Genomic DNA, 14,570 nt, shown 5'->3' with positions numbered 1-14,570 from the left:
CTCTGTCTCTACATTATGCTGCTCTCAGATGGGGGAGTAAAAACCTGGTGACAGATTCCCTTTAAGATTGTGTGACGGACACTTTAAAGAACCCCTACAACAATTAAAATAGTTGGGAGGTTGGATATGGGAGCATCTGGAGGCCTCGGTATGAAATCTGAGTGGTATCTTGTAGATGGCTCGGGGTGCCCTATTACTGCTCCGTACATGTATTGTGGCCTGATGTGTGAGGCAGAAGTCACTAATTATCTTTTTTTTTTTTTTTTTTTTTAATTTTTATTTCTCCATGGACAGCCGTATGAGAGTGTTGTTTTTTCTTCTTTTCAATAGGCAGCTGTAATCTGATTCCTCAGTGGACTCGGTGTGTCCCATTGTGAGCAATGGGACACTAGAACAACCCCTTCTGATTCCATGTTTCCCCTAGGTAAAATTTTATTTTTTTTTTAAAAAAGCCTATACTCCCCTCCATGGTCAGCGTGATGCCGTGATTCGCGTTGACATCGCACGAGCCCCATCCAATCAGCGCTGGCTTCTCTTTCCCCGCCTTTGGACACTTCCTGTTGGTTGTTCCTGTGTTCGACAGGACGGAGAGACAAGTTTGCACGGATTGGACGCAGGGCTCCCGTGACATCCAAACGTTGCGTGCACTCTTGCAACTCGCGCCCCCCTTTTCAACTCGCGCCCCCCTTTTCAACTCGCGCCCCCCCCTTTTCAACTCGCGCCCCCCCTTTTCAACTCGCGCCCCCCCTTTTCAACTCGCGCCCCCCCCTTTTCAACTCGCGCCCCCCCTTTCAACTCGCGCCCCCCCTTTCAACTCGCGCCCCCCCCTTTCAACTCTCGCCCCCCCCTTTCAACTCTCGCCCCCACCCCCTTTCAACTCTCGCCCCCCCCCCTTTCAACTCTCGCCCCCCCCCTTTCAACTCTCGCCCCCCCTTTCAACTCTCGCCCCCCCCCCTTTCAACTCTCGCCCCCCCCCTTTCAACTCTCGCCCCCCCCTTTCAACTCTCGCCCCCCCCTTTCAACTCTCGCCCCCCCCCTTTCAACTCTCGCCCCCCCCTTTCAACTCTCGCCCCCCCACCCCCTTTCAACTCTCGCCCCCCCACCCCCTTTCAACTCTCGCCCCCCCACCCCCTTTCAACTCTCGCCCCCCCACCCCCTTTCAACTCTCGCCCCCCCACCCCCTTTCAACTCTCGCCCCCCCACCCCCTTTCAACTCTCGCCACCCCCACCCCCTTTCAACTCTCGCCCCCCCACCCCCTTTCAACTCTCGCCCCCCCACCCCCTTTCAACTCTCGCCCCCCCACCCCCTTTCAACTCTCGCCCCCCCCACCCCCTTTCAACTCTCGCCCCCCCCACCCCCTTTCAACTCTCGCCCCCCCCACCCCCTTTCAACTCTCGCCCCCCCCACCCCCTTTCAACTCTCGCCCCCCCCACCCCCTTTCAACTCACGCCCCCCACCCCCTTTCAACTCACGCCCCCCCACCCCCTTTCAACTCACGCCTCCTTTCAACTCACACATCAGCACCGCTGCAGACACTCTGTTTGTGGAGGTGAGTATAGGCTTTTTTATTTTACCTGGGGGAAACTTGTGGAATCAGAGGGGGTTGTCCTAGTGGATAACCCCTTTTCAGCTGTTGATGAATGATGAGGGGATGTTGAGCCCAGGCTGGAGGTGGAGAAGTGGCTCATAAGTTGAGAAAGAAGCAGATTTCTCTGATAAGATATATTACAAAGTTTCTTGTATTTGTCTGTACTATTGATTTATGCAGGGTTTTTTTTTTAACCATTTTAAAGGACTATATAATTTGTAGGTGTTACTGATCCTAAATGAATTCTTCTCATTTCAGGTACTGTTTGTGGATAACTGGAGGGTACTACATGGACGGGATTCCTTCACCGGTTACAGACAGCTTTGCGGTTGCTATCTGACCCGGGACGATGTCCTGAACATGGCGCGATTACTGAGCCTCAAAGCCTGATCGTATAACCGTGAAAACAACGATTTAAAAAATATAATATTTTGCCGAAACATCTCAACCAAAGGATAATCCCTCCTGAACTGACATTAGCGGATCATCGCATCGAAGACTTTCAAAGTCATAAAGTCATTATTACGTCACACGTCACGGCCCTGCTGTGTAAGCAGGCGCTTCTGTAATATACAGTATTAAATCATAGTCAGATAAAATCAGTGAATTATTTATCATCATTCATTGTCTTATATGTGAATTCTGGTACAAGTGTTAATGTACAAGTCATCCCGACAGGACAATATGGCCGTTGTGAGCAGCTCTGAATGCTGAGGAATTTGTATAGAAATTCAAGGGTACGTTCACAAGACTTTTTTTTTTTTTTTTTTTTTTTTTTTTTTCAGGTGGGTTGAAGTTCGTCCTCTCTGAAACCCACCCAAAAAAAAAACCGCTCAGAAGAGTGAACATGTTAAACGACTCTCTGTTCATATGTTCAGGCTTTTAAGGGTCTTTTAAAGGGAACCTGTCACTAGATTTGGGGCCTATAAGCTGCGGCCACCACCAGTGGGCTCTTATATACAGCATGTTAGAATGCTGTATATAAGAGCCTAGGCCGCTGTGTAGAACATAAAAATCACTTTATAATACTCACCTAAAAGGGCGGTGTGGTGCTGACTGGTCGGATGGGTGTCTCCATTCTCTGGGTCCGGCGCCTCCTTTTTTGGCCATTGTTGTCCTTCTGAAGCCTGGGTGCATGACGCGTCCTACATCATCCATACTAGCCGGCATTGTGGTCCTGCGCAGGCGCACTTTCTGTCCTGAGCAGGGCAGATCAAAGTATTGTAGTGCGCCTGCGCAGGGCCTCAATGCCGGCCTGTGTGGATGACGTGGGACGAGTCATGCACCCAGGCTTCAGAAGGACAAAAATGGCCAAAAGAAGAGGCACCGGTACTAGAGAACGGAGACACCCATCCGACCAGTCTGCACCAGACCCCCCCTTAGGTGAGTATTATAAAGTGATTTTTACGTTCTACACAGTGGCCTGGGCTCTTATATACAGCATTCTAATGTGCTATATATAAGAGCCCACTGGTGGTGGCTGCAGCTTATAGGCCTCAAATCTAGTGACTGGTTCCCTTTAAATGCATCAGGCTCCCATAGACACCAAGCTATTTAAAAGAATGAACCTGACAATTTTTCAGCGGATTTCCGCTCTATTTCCAATGAAAGTCTATGGGCAGGCTCCGCAGACGCCCCGGCTTCTTTTTGAGAACTTTGTCAACATTTTCAGCCTTTTGTCTTGAAAAAGAGCCATTTGTTTCTTCATTGTTGAGGAGAATGGAAAAAAAAATGCGTAAAATGCCAGTTATAAAGAAAGAAAAAAAAAAAAAAACGCTCCAAAATCCTCTAGGATAATGCGTTAAAAATATACAAAAATCACACAGAAAAACTACGCAAAAAAACCCTTTGTTTCTTCAGTTTTGTAAATTTATGGTGTCTTTTATTTAGCAATTCCTAAATCATCTGCTGCTTAAAAAATGGCTGCCTTAAAAAATATGCCTTGTGTACGTACCCCTGATTGGGCCAAATTCTGCCTATGAGCAAAAATGATATATATATTTGGCTACTGGAAGGAGCTGCGCATGGTAATACGAGTATGTGAAGCTTCACCACGAGCCCATTCCTCGATCTGTCTGGAACACTGCAATGAAGTGCCTTGTTCTTCTGTTTAGCTGTATACCCTCTATATATCCCCTATATATCCCATATAGCTCACACTGCCTAATGTTATATTTTACAATATGTCAGGGTACTAATGTAAAAAAAATGGTTTAAACATTATTGCATCATTGGATCTTGTTTCTTTAACCTTCACATTTTCATAATTTCTTTACACTGTACCGCCTCCTATTGATTTAGAATGGGAGGCAGATGTGCAGTACCGGCCGCGGCCACTATCAGTAGACAGAGTAGCTCCAGAACCGAGCATTGCCTGCTGCCGCCACCGGGATCGAGAACAGCTGATTGGCGGGGGTGCGGCACGTTGGACCCTGGCCGATTAGACATTGATGACCTATCCTAAGAATATGACATCAGTATAAAAGTAGTGGAGAACCAGATGGTGGGCACATTGGTCCTATCTCAGACCGCAACTGGTAGTGTAGGTCTTCCAACCGGGGCATGACTGCTTCATATATTTCTATGGGACTGTCACACTTGGGTCAGGAGCTCTGTGGTCCGAGATCGGGCCGATGTGCACAAAAGTGTCTTTTCTCCGTAGCTTCTGTCCAGCCTATTGCATAAAAAAAGTTAAAATAACTGTATTACTGTAGAGATTATGCTCAAAATCCATTTTTTGCTCTTCTTTTTTTTTTCTTTTTTTTTTTTTGTTTTTTTGTTGGCCAAGTCACTACACTTAATTCTTTCAATCTGGTACTGATAATACTCTCTATATGATTTGACAAGTGACCTTTTTTCAATAAATGGAGAAATATTGCTAAGCGATGAAAGTTGTTGCGTATTTCTTAGGCGGCAGAAAGAATCCTTTTAGAGGAAACTGAAGGATCCGGTGCTGACATCATGGAAATCCACAGCGGTAAGTGGGGAACTTCTAGCATTTACATGTAAAGACCGTGGTGACAGAGACCACAGGCTCGGCTGTGCGAGGCATACAATATACGTTTCTTTTAAGAGGGGTTTCTGACCTAGAAGAATGACTTTCTAATGTTGAAACCCGTTAGTGTGTTTCTAGTTAAAATTCAGTGTCTTTGCAGAGTTTGGCACAAGCTGTAGTCGTCATAGTGCAGACTGACCAGTGTAGTTGGGGATTACATGGTCATAGTGGTGCCACCATGGCGGCCGGTGTTAAACTCAACGACTTGTCCTCACGCTGCAATGATAAGAGGAGGATTTGCACAGTTCTGAATCGGTTACACTTGACAGCAAGGGAACCTGGCTCTTATGCTGTCCCTGACGCTAAGCTATCCCTAACCTAAAGATTTCCCCTAATGGTGGTGATGCCTGAGTCTTGATCCTGGCTATGCTCCTGAGCAAAACTAATCTGATTACCCCTCCCACCAGGGATGGAAGGGGCAGGAGAGAGACAGAAACACAGATAAAGACAGACAGGGGAAAAGCAAAACTCTTGACACACTGCAAACACAAAAGAACAAACAATAAGAGACTTAGGAGAAAAGCAAGAGCAGGAAGGTAGCAACAAACAGACAACAAGGGTTAACACCACAACTGCACACAGTAACAAGTACTACAACCACCAATTAGTCTGGATCACAACACCTCACCAGACCAGCTAATTTAAACTATAGCTGGCATAGAAAGAAGGATCTAGCCAGCATATATAGGAGGCGAGCAGATGTGATTGCTCCCCCCTTCAACATGTGATCAAGAAGACTAACAAGCAGATCCGTAGAGATTAACTCTTGCTAGCCTGCCTATGAACTATCATCTGATCAGCAGAGATGTGTGGCTAACAGGCGCAGGTGGATCAGAGATTTGCCTGCACCTGCTAACCCTTTAGATCGCGCTGTCAAAAACTGACAGCACAATTTAAATGGCCGCAGCGGGGATCGCGCTGTTCCACGCCATCATCGCCGGCCTCATGACGTGATCATAGAGCACCAATCTGTTGCGTGGGGTCAGCTGATGACCCCTGACTCTACCATGAAGAACTTCCTGTGACAGCCAACAGAATGCTGGCACTCACAAGAATGCTGCATTTCTGCTGATTAAAGCAATGCTTCTCTGATCAGCAGAAATGAACACGCAATTGGACTGTGCAGTGATAAAGTTTCCCTAGGGGGACTTTTAAAAATATGAAAAAATTAAAAAAAAAAATAAGTTCAAGTTACCCGTTTGCCCCATTGAAAATAAAATGGTTAAAAAAAAATACACCTATTGCCGCAATCAAAAATGCCTGATCTATCAAATCAATTAATCTGATCGGTACATGGCATGACAAGAAAAATATTCCAAACGCCAGAACTGCATTTTTTTTGGTTGCTATAAAGAATGTTTAAAATGCAATAACAGGCGATCAAAACATCGCATCTGCGCAAAAATGATATAATACACAAAATAAGCAGTCACTGAGCCCCAGATGACTAAAAATGAGAACATCAGTCTTTTTTTTTTTTTTTTTTGGGGGGGGTTGGGGGGCGACAAACTTCTGAATTTGATTTAACCCCTTACCAAAAATGTATACTTTTATCTATCTACAAACCTGTACTGACGTGAGGCATCACACTGACACATCAGTTTTACCATATAGTGAACAGGATGAATAAAAGGCCCCAAAAACATTCATGCAATTGCACTTTTTTTTGCAATTTCACCGCACTTAGAATTTTTTTTCCCATTTTCTAGTGCACTATATGGTAAAGCTAATGATTTCTTTCAAAAGTACAACTCGTTCCCACAAAAAAAATAAGCCTTAATATGTCAAGATTGACAAAAAAATAAAAAAAAGATATATGACTCTTGGAAGGGGAGGAAACAATGAAAAAAGGAAATTTTCCCCTAGGGGTTAATCTAGGGGCAGTTACGGTAACTGGTCATGCTTTCACCTCCAGTTCTTCTATTCCTGATCATTTTGCTGTCTTCACTATCTTTTTGCTTATCTATTACATTTTTGCTGTTTTTTCATAGAACGAAACTTCTTCTGACTTTTCGGTGTCTTACGATTTTAAAACCTCAAAAATGTTTGCAATGACTGTATTCTTTTCAGTTTCATATGCCTCGTGCAGATACAAGAAAGCCAAGATGAAGCATAAAACCGGTTAACAAAAGCAAATATTTTGTTCAATGTATTATTTGGCTCAGTGGTTAGCACTGTATGATGGCTCAGTGGTTAGCACTGCAGTCTTGCAGCTCTGGGGTCCTGGGTTCAAATCTCACCAAGGACAACATTTGCAAGGAGTTTGTATGTTCTCCCCGTGTTTGCGTGGGTTTCCTCCGGGTTCTCCGGTTTCCTCCCACACTCCAAAGACCATACAGATAGGGACTTTAGATCATCAGGGTAAGAAGAAAATGACCGCAAAAACAACTGCTAAACCGGATGTTCTTTATTCAAACTTCAGTGTAGGATAAAAACAGCGGCGGGAGGAGACATGGATACCGGCCCCTCACTAAGGACGACGGCCGTTTCGTCTGTAATTAGGCTTCTACGGGTCCCAATAGGGACTTTAGATTGTGAGCCCCAATGGAGACAGTCTTGCCATGGTATGTAAAGTGCTGCGGAATTAACAGCGCTATATAAACGAATAAATATTATATATTTGATAGATCGATACCTAACATTACCTAGTAGGACTATATGAAGAATGAGCAGATTGGGTTTATTTGTAAATTATTATTTTTGCCGAGGGTAAACCGAATGCTGAAAAGGATTATGCCTGATTTTTCCGAAAATGGGTAAATCCAAAAACACTGACATTAGGGATTATACATTCACGACTGTCGCCCGTGAACTGATCTTCTGATTACGGCCTCTGATCTCGCTCATATCATGTTGTTGTGCAAGACCAGTGATGACTCCATTTGTAGACTGAATGTTGAACTTGACAATTGTTTACTCATCAGCGTTCGTAAAATGGTCACAAAAAAACCCTCAACCTACATAATATAGTGACAGGTCCTATGGGTAAGACCACACTTAAACCGTGTGCGTCATTGTGGTCAACGACCATGGAATTTGTCATGAGAAAATTTACCTTTTGTTTCAATCAACATATTATCTTAAAATGTAACTAAACCTTGCAAAGTGTGTATATACAGTGGGCGAAATAAGTATTTGATCCCTTGCTGATTTTGTAAGTTTGCCCACTGACCAAGACATGAACAGTCTATAATTTTAAGGGTAGGTTAATTTTAACAATAAGGCCGCTTTACACGTAGCGACATCGCTATCGATGTCACTCGTGAAAGTACCCGCCCCCGTTTGTGCATCACTGGCAAATCGCTGCCTGTGGCGCACAATATCGCTAGGACGCGTCACACGTACTTACCTTCCTAGCGACGTCGGTGTGGGCGGCGAACAACCCTTTTTTTTTTTTAAGGGGGAGGTTCATGCGGCGTCACAGCAATGTCACACAGCGGCCCACCAATAGAAGAGGAGGGGCGGAGAGCAGCTGCTTAAACGACACGCCCACCTCGTTGCCGGAGGGCGTAGGTACGTTGTTGTTCGTCCTTCCTGGGGTGTCACACGTAGCGATGTGTGCTGCCTCAGGAACGACGAACAACCTGCATCCAGCACCAGCAACGATTTTTTGAAAATGAGCGACCGATCAACGATTAGGTGAGTATTTTTGATCGTTAGCGGTCGCTCGTAGGTGTTACATGCAACGACGTCGCTAACGAGGCCGGATGTGTGTCACGAATTCCGTGACCCCAGCAATATCTCGTTAGCTATGTCGCTGCGTATAACGGGGCCTTTAGACAGGCATGAAAATCGGAGAGAGTGGAGTGCGATAAAACATCGCTTTCCACTCGGACCAATATTACCCTATGTGCCAGCACCCATGAGCGATTATTTTCTCAGCCCTAATCGGACCGAGAAAATAATCGCAGCATGCTGCGACAGTAATGTGCTCCTGGTTTCTCTCGCACCCATTCAAGTCTATGGGGCGAGAGAAAAATCGCACTGCACTCACGGTACACCGGTTTACCGCAAGTGCAGGGCGAGAATGGCAATAAATCCCTCCCTCTCCTCCGTAGCGCTGGCCCGCCCCTCCATTATTGGACCTCAGTCGCAATGACATTCAGCTCCCACTGTGCTCCCAGCGTGAACCAAGTGTCATGCGAGGATCGCAGTAGTATGCATCAAAAAAGAAAGAAACAAGTCCTGCACCACTAATCCACTGCTGTTACCCTGTGATTTAATTAAATCCAACATAAATTACTGTGCCATACTCACTTAGTATAAGGTCAGAGAACCCCCCAGAACCTCGACGCACGTTGCAAGAAAAACCTTTTCATCAGGAGGCAGCCTCCTGAAGAAGGGTTTTTCTTGAAATGCGCGTCGAGGTTCTGGGGGGTTCTCTGACATTATACTAAGTGAATATGGCACAGTAATTTATGCTGGATTTAATTAAGAGCCTCTGTTATAAAGGGATTGATTTCCTATTGAAATAGGTGTTGTAAGAATTTACATCCAGCCCAATTAGGTAAGCCACTGAGCTGAGTCTCTCTCTTCTTCCTTGTGAACTAGTTGTGCCCATTATAATTCCATAGTCATTGTAATCTGAATTTTATTACCAAAAAGTTTTGAAAAATCTATATATTTATATGGATGAAATCCTTTTGAATATTTATAAGGCTTTATTGGATTTATATGATAGTGGAATTATTTGAGGACTGAATATTTTTACACAGGGGCCCTTGTATACACCTAGTATATTTATTAATGCAATTTATTTGTTGGTGCTATATTTTTAAATATTGGTGAGATGGCTGAGGTGTTGCTCTGATTGTATAAATTGTTGGTATTCTTTCATGAATTGAGTATAATATTCCTTTACTTCTCTCACCAGTAATTTTTGGTCAGAAATCCCCTCTGTATCTGTGTTTTTCAAGTGATTTGTTTTTCTTGATTTTTTTTTTTGTTTTTTAGTGATTTTGGATTAAATGTTTTTAAAAAATATTTTTGTAAAGTAAAAACTATTTGATACAATATACTCTGATTTCTGTTTGTTGATGATACTTTAACTAAAAAAAAGAGAATTTTGTTTACTTACCGTAAATTCTTTTTCTTATAGTTCCGACATGGGAGACCCAGACCATGGGTGTATAGCTACTGCCTCCGGAGGACACACAAATTACTACACTCAAAACGTGTAGCTCCTCCCTCCGGGCTATATACACCCCCTGGATGACAATCTAACCAGTTCAGTGCAAAAGCTGAAGGAGGACATCCACCCATAAGTAGAGATAGAGTAAAACTCGGAAAAACCGGAACTCTGTCTACAACAACAGCCCGTGAAAACACACGGAACAAAAACTGCCAACAGGCAACAGGGAGGGTGCTGGGTCTCCCATGTCGGAACTATAAGAAAAATAATTTACGGTAAGTAAACAAAATTCTCTTTTTCTTCATCGTTCCTTCCATGGGAGACCCAGACCATGGGACGTTCCAAAGCAGTCCATGGGTGGGAAATAAACCAAACTGAGAAGTAGGTAAAACCTAACTTCACAAATGGGCGACAGCCGCCTGAAGGATGCGTCTGCCCAAGCTCGCATCTGCCGAAGCATGAGCATGCACTTGGCAGTGCTTCGAAAAAGTGTGCAGACTGGACCAAGTGGCAGCCTGACAAACCTGCTGAGCTGTAGCCTGGTGCCTGAAAGCCCAGGAGGCACCGACAGCTCTGGTCGAGTGCGCCTTAATCCCCGGCGGGGGAGGCACCTGAGAACACTGGTAGGCATCGGCAATAGCCGACCTAATCCAACGAGCTAGGGTCGGTTTAGAAGCAGAGAGACCCTTGCGCTGACCCGTGGTTAGCACAAAAAGTGAGGTGCACCGCCGAAAAACGGCGGTGCGTGACATAGATTCGGAGCGCCCGCACCAAATCCAAGGTGTGCAACGCCTTCTCAAAGCGATGCACAGGGGCCGGACAAAGAGAGGGCAATGAAATGTCCTGGTTAAGGTGGAAAGAAGACACCACCTTAGGGATAAAGTCCGGAGTCGGACGAAGAACCACCTTGTCTTGGTGAAACACCAAAAAGGGGGATTCCGAAGAGAGCGCAGCCAAATCAGAAACTCTCCTGAGAGAAGTTATGGCTACTAGAAAAACAACTTTCTGTGAAAGTCGAAACAAGGGAACCTCCCTAAGAGGCTCAAAGGGGGGTTTCTGTAAGGCCGTGAGGACCAGATTAAGGTCCCAGGGATCCAAAGGCCGCCAGTAAGGAGGAATGATGTGAGCTGCGCCCTGCATGAAGGTGCGCACCTGAGCCAGTCGGACGATACGCCGCTGGAATAATACCGACAGAGCCGACACCTGTCCTTTGAGGGAATTGAGGGACAGTCCTAGCTGTAGACCAGACTGTAGAAAAGACAGGATGGTCGGCAAGGAAAACGGCCAAGGAGCATGGTCGGAAGAGCGACACCAGGACAGGAAGATCCTCCAAGTCCTGTGATAAATCTTGGCCGAAGAAGACTTCCGAGCCTGAGTCATAGTGGAGATGACCTCAGAGGGAATACCTGAAGCCGTCAGGATCCAGGACTCAAGAGCCACGCCGTCAATCTGAGAGCCGCAGAATTCTGGCGGAAAAACGGACCTTGAGAGAGAAGGTCTGGGCGGTCTGGGAGATGCCACGGCACCTCTACAGACAGGCGGAGCAGGTCTGGGTACCAAGCTCGCCTGGGCCAGTCCGGAGCAATGATTATGACCCGACGGCCCTCCGTTCTGATCTTGCGCAGAACCCTGAGCAAGAGAGCTAGCGGGGGAAACACGTAAGCCAGACGGAACTGGGACCAATCCTGAACCAGCGCATCCGCTGCGAAGGCCTGAGGATCGTGGGAGCGAGCCACGTAAACCGGAACCTTGTTGTTGTGCCGGGATGCCATTAGATCCACTTCCGGAGTACCCCACTTGCGGCAGATTGACCTGAAGACTGCCGGGTGTAGGGCCCACTCACCGCTGTCTACGGTTTGACGGCTGAGATAATCGGCCTCCCAGTTTTCTACGCCTGGGATGTGGACTGCTGATATGGTGGACTTGGAGTCCTCCGTCCACTGGAGGATTCGTTGAACCTCCAACATTGCCAGGCGGCTGCGAGTTCCGCCCTGGTGATTGATGTAGGCAACCGTTGTCGCGTTGTCCGACTGGACTCGAATGTGCCTGTCCGCCAACAGGTGGAGCAAGGCTAGGAGAGCTAGAAACACAGCTCTGATCTCCAGCACATTGATCGGGAGGGCTGATTCGGACGGAGTCCAAGTGCCCTGTGCTCGGTGATGGAGAAAAACTGCTCCCCAACCGGAGAGGCTGGCATCTGTGGTGAGAATCACCCAGGACGGAGTCAGGAAGGAGCGTCCCTGTGACAGAGAGAGGGGCCGAAGCCACCACTGAAGAGAGCTCCTGGTCTGTGGCGACAGAGCCACTAGCTTGTGCAGGGAAGAGGTCCGCTTGTTCCAACAGCGGAGAATGTCCAACTGCAGGGGACGTAGATGGAACTGTGCAAATGGAACCGCTTCCATTGACGCCACCATCTGACCCAGCACCTGCATGAGGTGTCTGATGGAATGACGGCGGTGCCTCAGCAGAGAGCGCACCGCTAGCTGAAGGGACTGCTGTTTGACCAAGGGCAACTTCACAAGTGCCGGCAGAGTCTCGAATTGCATCCCTAGGTACAGAAGCCCCTGGGTCGGGGTCAGAGTGGACTTGGACAGGTTGACAAGCCACCCGAACTGAACAAGCGTGGCGAGAGTGAGCGAGGCACTCCGCTGGCAGTCTGTCCTGGATGAGGCCTTGACTAGAAGGTCGTCCAGGTAGGGGATTACTGCCAACCCCTGAAGGTGCAGGACCGCAACCACTGCTGCCATAACCTTGGTGAAAACACGCGGGGCCGTGGCTAACCCGAAGGGGAGAGCCACGAATTGGAAATGTTCCTCTCCGATTGCAAAGCGTAGCCAACGCTGGTGTGAAACCGCGATAGGCACGTGCAGATAGGCATCCCTGATGTCGATGGATGCCAGAAAATCTCCCTGGGTCATTGATGCAATGACCGATCAAAGATTCCATGCGAAAACGCCGCACCTGAACATGCTTGTTGAGAAGCTTGAGATCCAGGATGGGCCGAAAGGAACCGTCCTTCTTGGGGACTAGAAAGAGGTTGGAGTAGAAACCTCTGAACCGTTCCCGAGCGGGAACCGGAACAATAACACCGTTGACCTGCAGGGATGCCACGGCCTGAGAGAAGGCGGCGGCCTTGGAGCAGGGGGGAGTGGACAGAAAAAATCTGTTTGGCGGGCTGGAGGAAAATTCTATCCTGTAGCCGTGGGAGATGATATCCCGCACCCACTGATCGGAGACGTGTTGAAACCACACGTCGCCAAAGCGGGAGAGCCTGCCACCGACCAAGGACGTTGCTGGCGCAGCCAGATAGTCAAGAGGGGGCTGCCTTAGTGGCAGCGGCTCCTCCGGACTTCTGAGGACGCGGCTTTGCGCGCCAGATGGGTTTACGATCCTTGGCTGCGGTAGTGGACGAGGCTGAGGGCTTAGAGGCTGACCAGTTAGAGGAACGAAAGGAACGAAACCTCGATTGGTTCCTGCCCTGGACAGGTCTCTTGGCTTTAGCTTGTGGCAAGGAAGTACTCTTCACTCCAGTAGCTTCCTTAATTATTTCATCCAGTTGTTCACCAAACAGCCGGGACCCAGCAAAGGGGAGGCCCGCAATGTACTTCTTAGAAGAAGCGTCTGCCTTCCACTCTCGAAGCCACAAAATCCTGCGGATCGCGAGAGAGTTAGCGGAGGCCACCGCAGTGCGGTGAGAAGCCTCCAGAATGGCAGACATGGCGTAGGATGAAAAAGACGAAGCCTGAGAAGTTAAGGCCTCCATCTCAGGCATAGAATCCCTGGTGAGGGAATGTATCTCCGCCAGAGAGGCAGAGACTGCCTTAAGAGCCCACACTGCCGCAAAAGACTGGGAGAAGGAGGCTCCTGCCGCCTCATATACAGACTTGGCCAGAAGGTCAACCTGGCGGTCAGTGGGATCCTTAAGAGAGGTGCCATCAGCCACTGCTACGACTGTGCGGGCTGAGATTCTAGACACCGGAGGGTCTACCTTTGGGGACTGAGCCCACTCCTTCACCACATCTGGCGGAAAGGGAAAACGGTCATCAGAACTACGCTTTGGAAAGCGTTTGTCAGGACAGGCCCTGGGTTTGGTGACAGTGGCCTGAAAACTGGAGTGGTTAAAAAACGTACTCCGAGCCTTCTTAGGTGAGGCAAACTGATGTATCTCCACCAGAGAGGCTGGTTCCTCTGACACTGGTGGCGTGAGGTTCAGGACGGAGTTAATGGACGCAATCAAGTCACTAACATCCGCATCATCCTCAGACAAGGCAATGGGGTACCTAGAGCTAGCGACTGAACCCACAGTAAAAGTATCCTCCTCGCCCTGCACCTCGGCCCGTGAATCAGAGCCGTGGGATGAGGAAGGAGAAGGGTCCCTGCGTCTCCGTTTAGGAGGACGGGGTCCTAAAACATGCTCTGAGGGCTCTGCAGAGCTCGGAGCAACAGAGGCGGCCTGAGAAGGGGGCTGATTCATGGTCAGCAGTGTCCGGGACAGTTGTCCCATAGAGTCGGCAAAAGACTGGGAAATAGCTCTGGAAAAAGATGCTACCCAAGCCGGGGAATCCGTCACCGGGGCTGGAGCGGCCGGAAAAACCCCTGAGGAGGCTCCAGGCTGAGGGACCACCATATTAGAGCAGGCATCACAATGTGGGTATGTGCTTGGCTCTGGCAGAATGAGCTTTACCCGGGACCCCTGAAAAACGTCTCAATACTTAGCTTTTGAAACGCAGGGCCATGTCCCTGAGGGAAGGTGAAATGCTCCGTCCAGCAGGAACCTGACAGGGCTGCGGATGGA

General features: G+C 47.9%; 1 protein-coding gene across 3 annotated transcripts in view; it reads left to right on the top strand.

Moving 5' to 3' along the window:
- Window positions 1-2,209, top strand: part of TMLHE (trimethyllysine hydroxylase, epsilon) — a 79,649-nt gene extending 77,440 nt beyond the window's left edge. For all 3 annotated transcript variants that reach the window (XM_075322631.1, XM_075322633.1, XM_075322632.1), the window contains one exon: window positions 1,848-2,209. In XM_075322631.1, the coding sequence (XP_075178746.1) occupies window positions 1,848-1,979 (132 nt within the window). In that variant the 3' untranslated portion in view covers window positions 1,980-2,209. The remainder of the gene's footprint in view (window positions 1-1,847) is intronic.
- The last annotated feature ends 12,361 nt before the right edge of the window (window positions 2,210-14,570 follow it).

Source organism: Anomaloglossus baeobatrachus, chromosome 9, assembly GCF_048569485.1.
Source record: "Anomaloglossus baeobatrachus isolate aAnoBae1 chromosome 9, aAnoBae1.hap1, whole genome shotgun sequence".
Taxonomy (NCBI): Eukaryota; Metazoa; Chordata; class Amphibia; order Anura; family Aromobatidae; genus Anomaloglossus; species Anomaloglossus baeobatrachus.
Note: the sequence above shows the minus strand (reverse complement) of the source record. Positions and strands in the feature narration are given on the sequence as shown.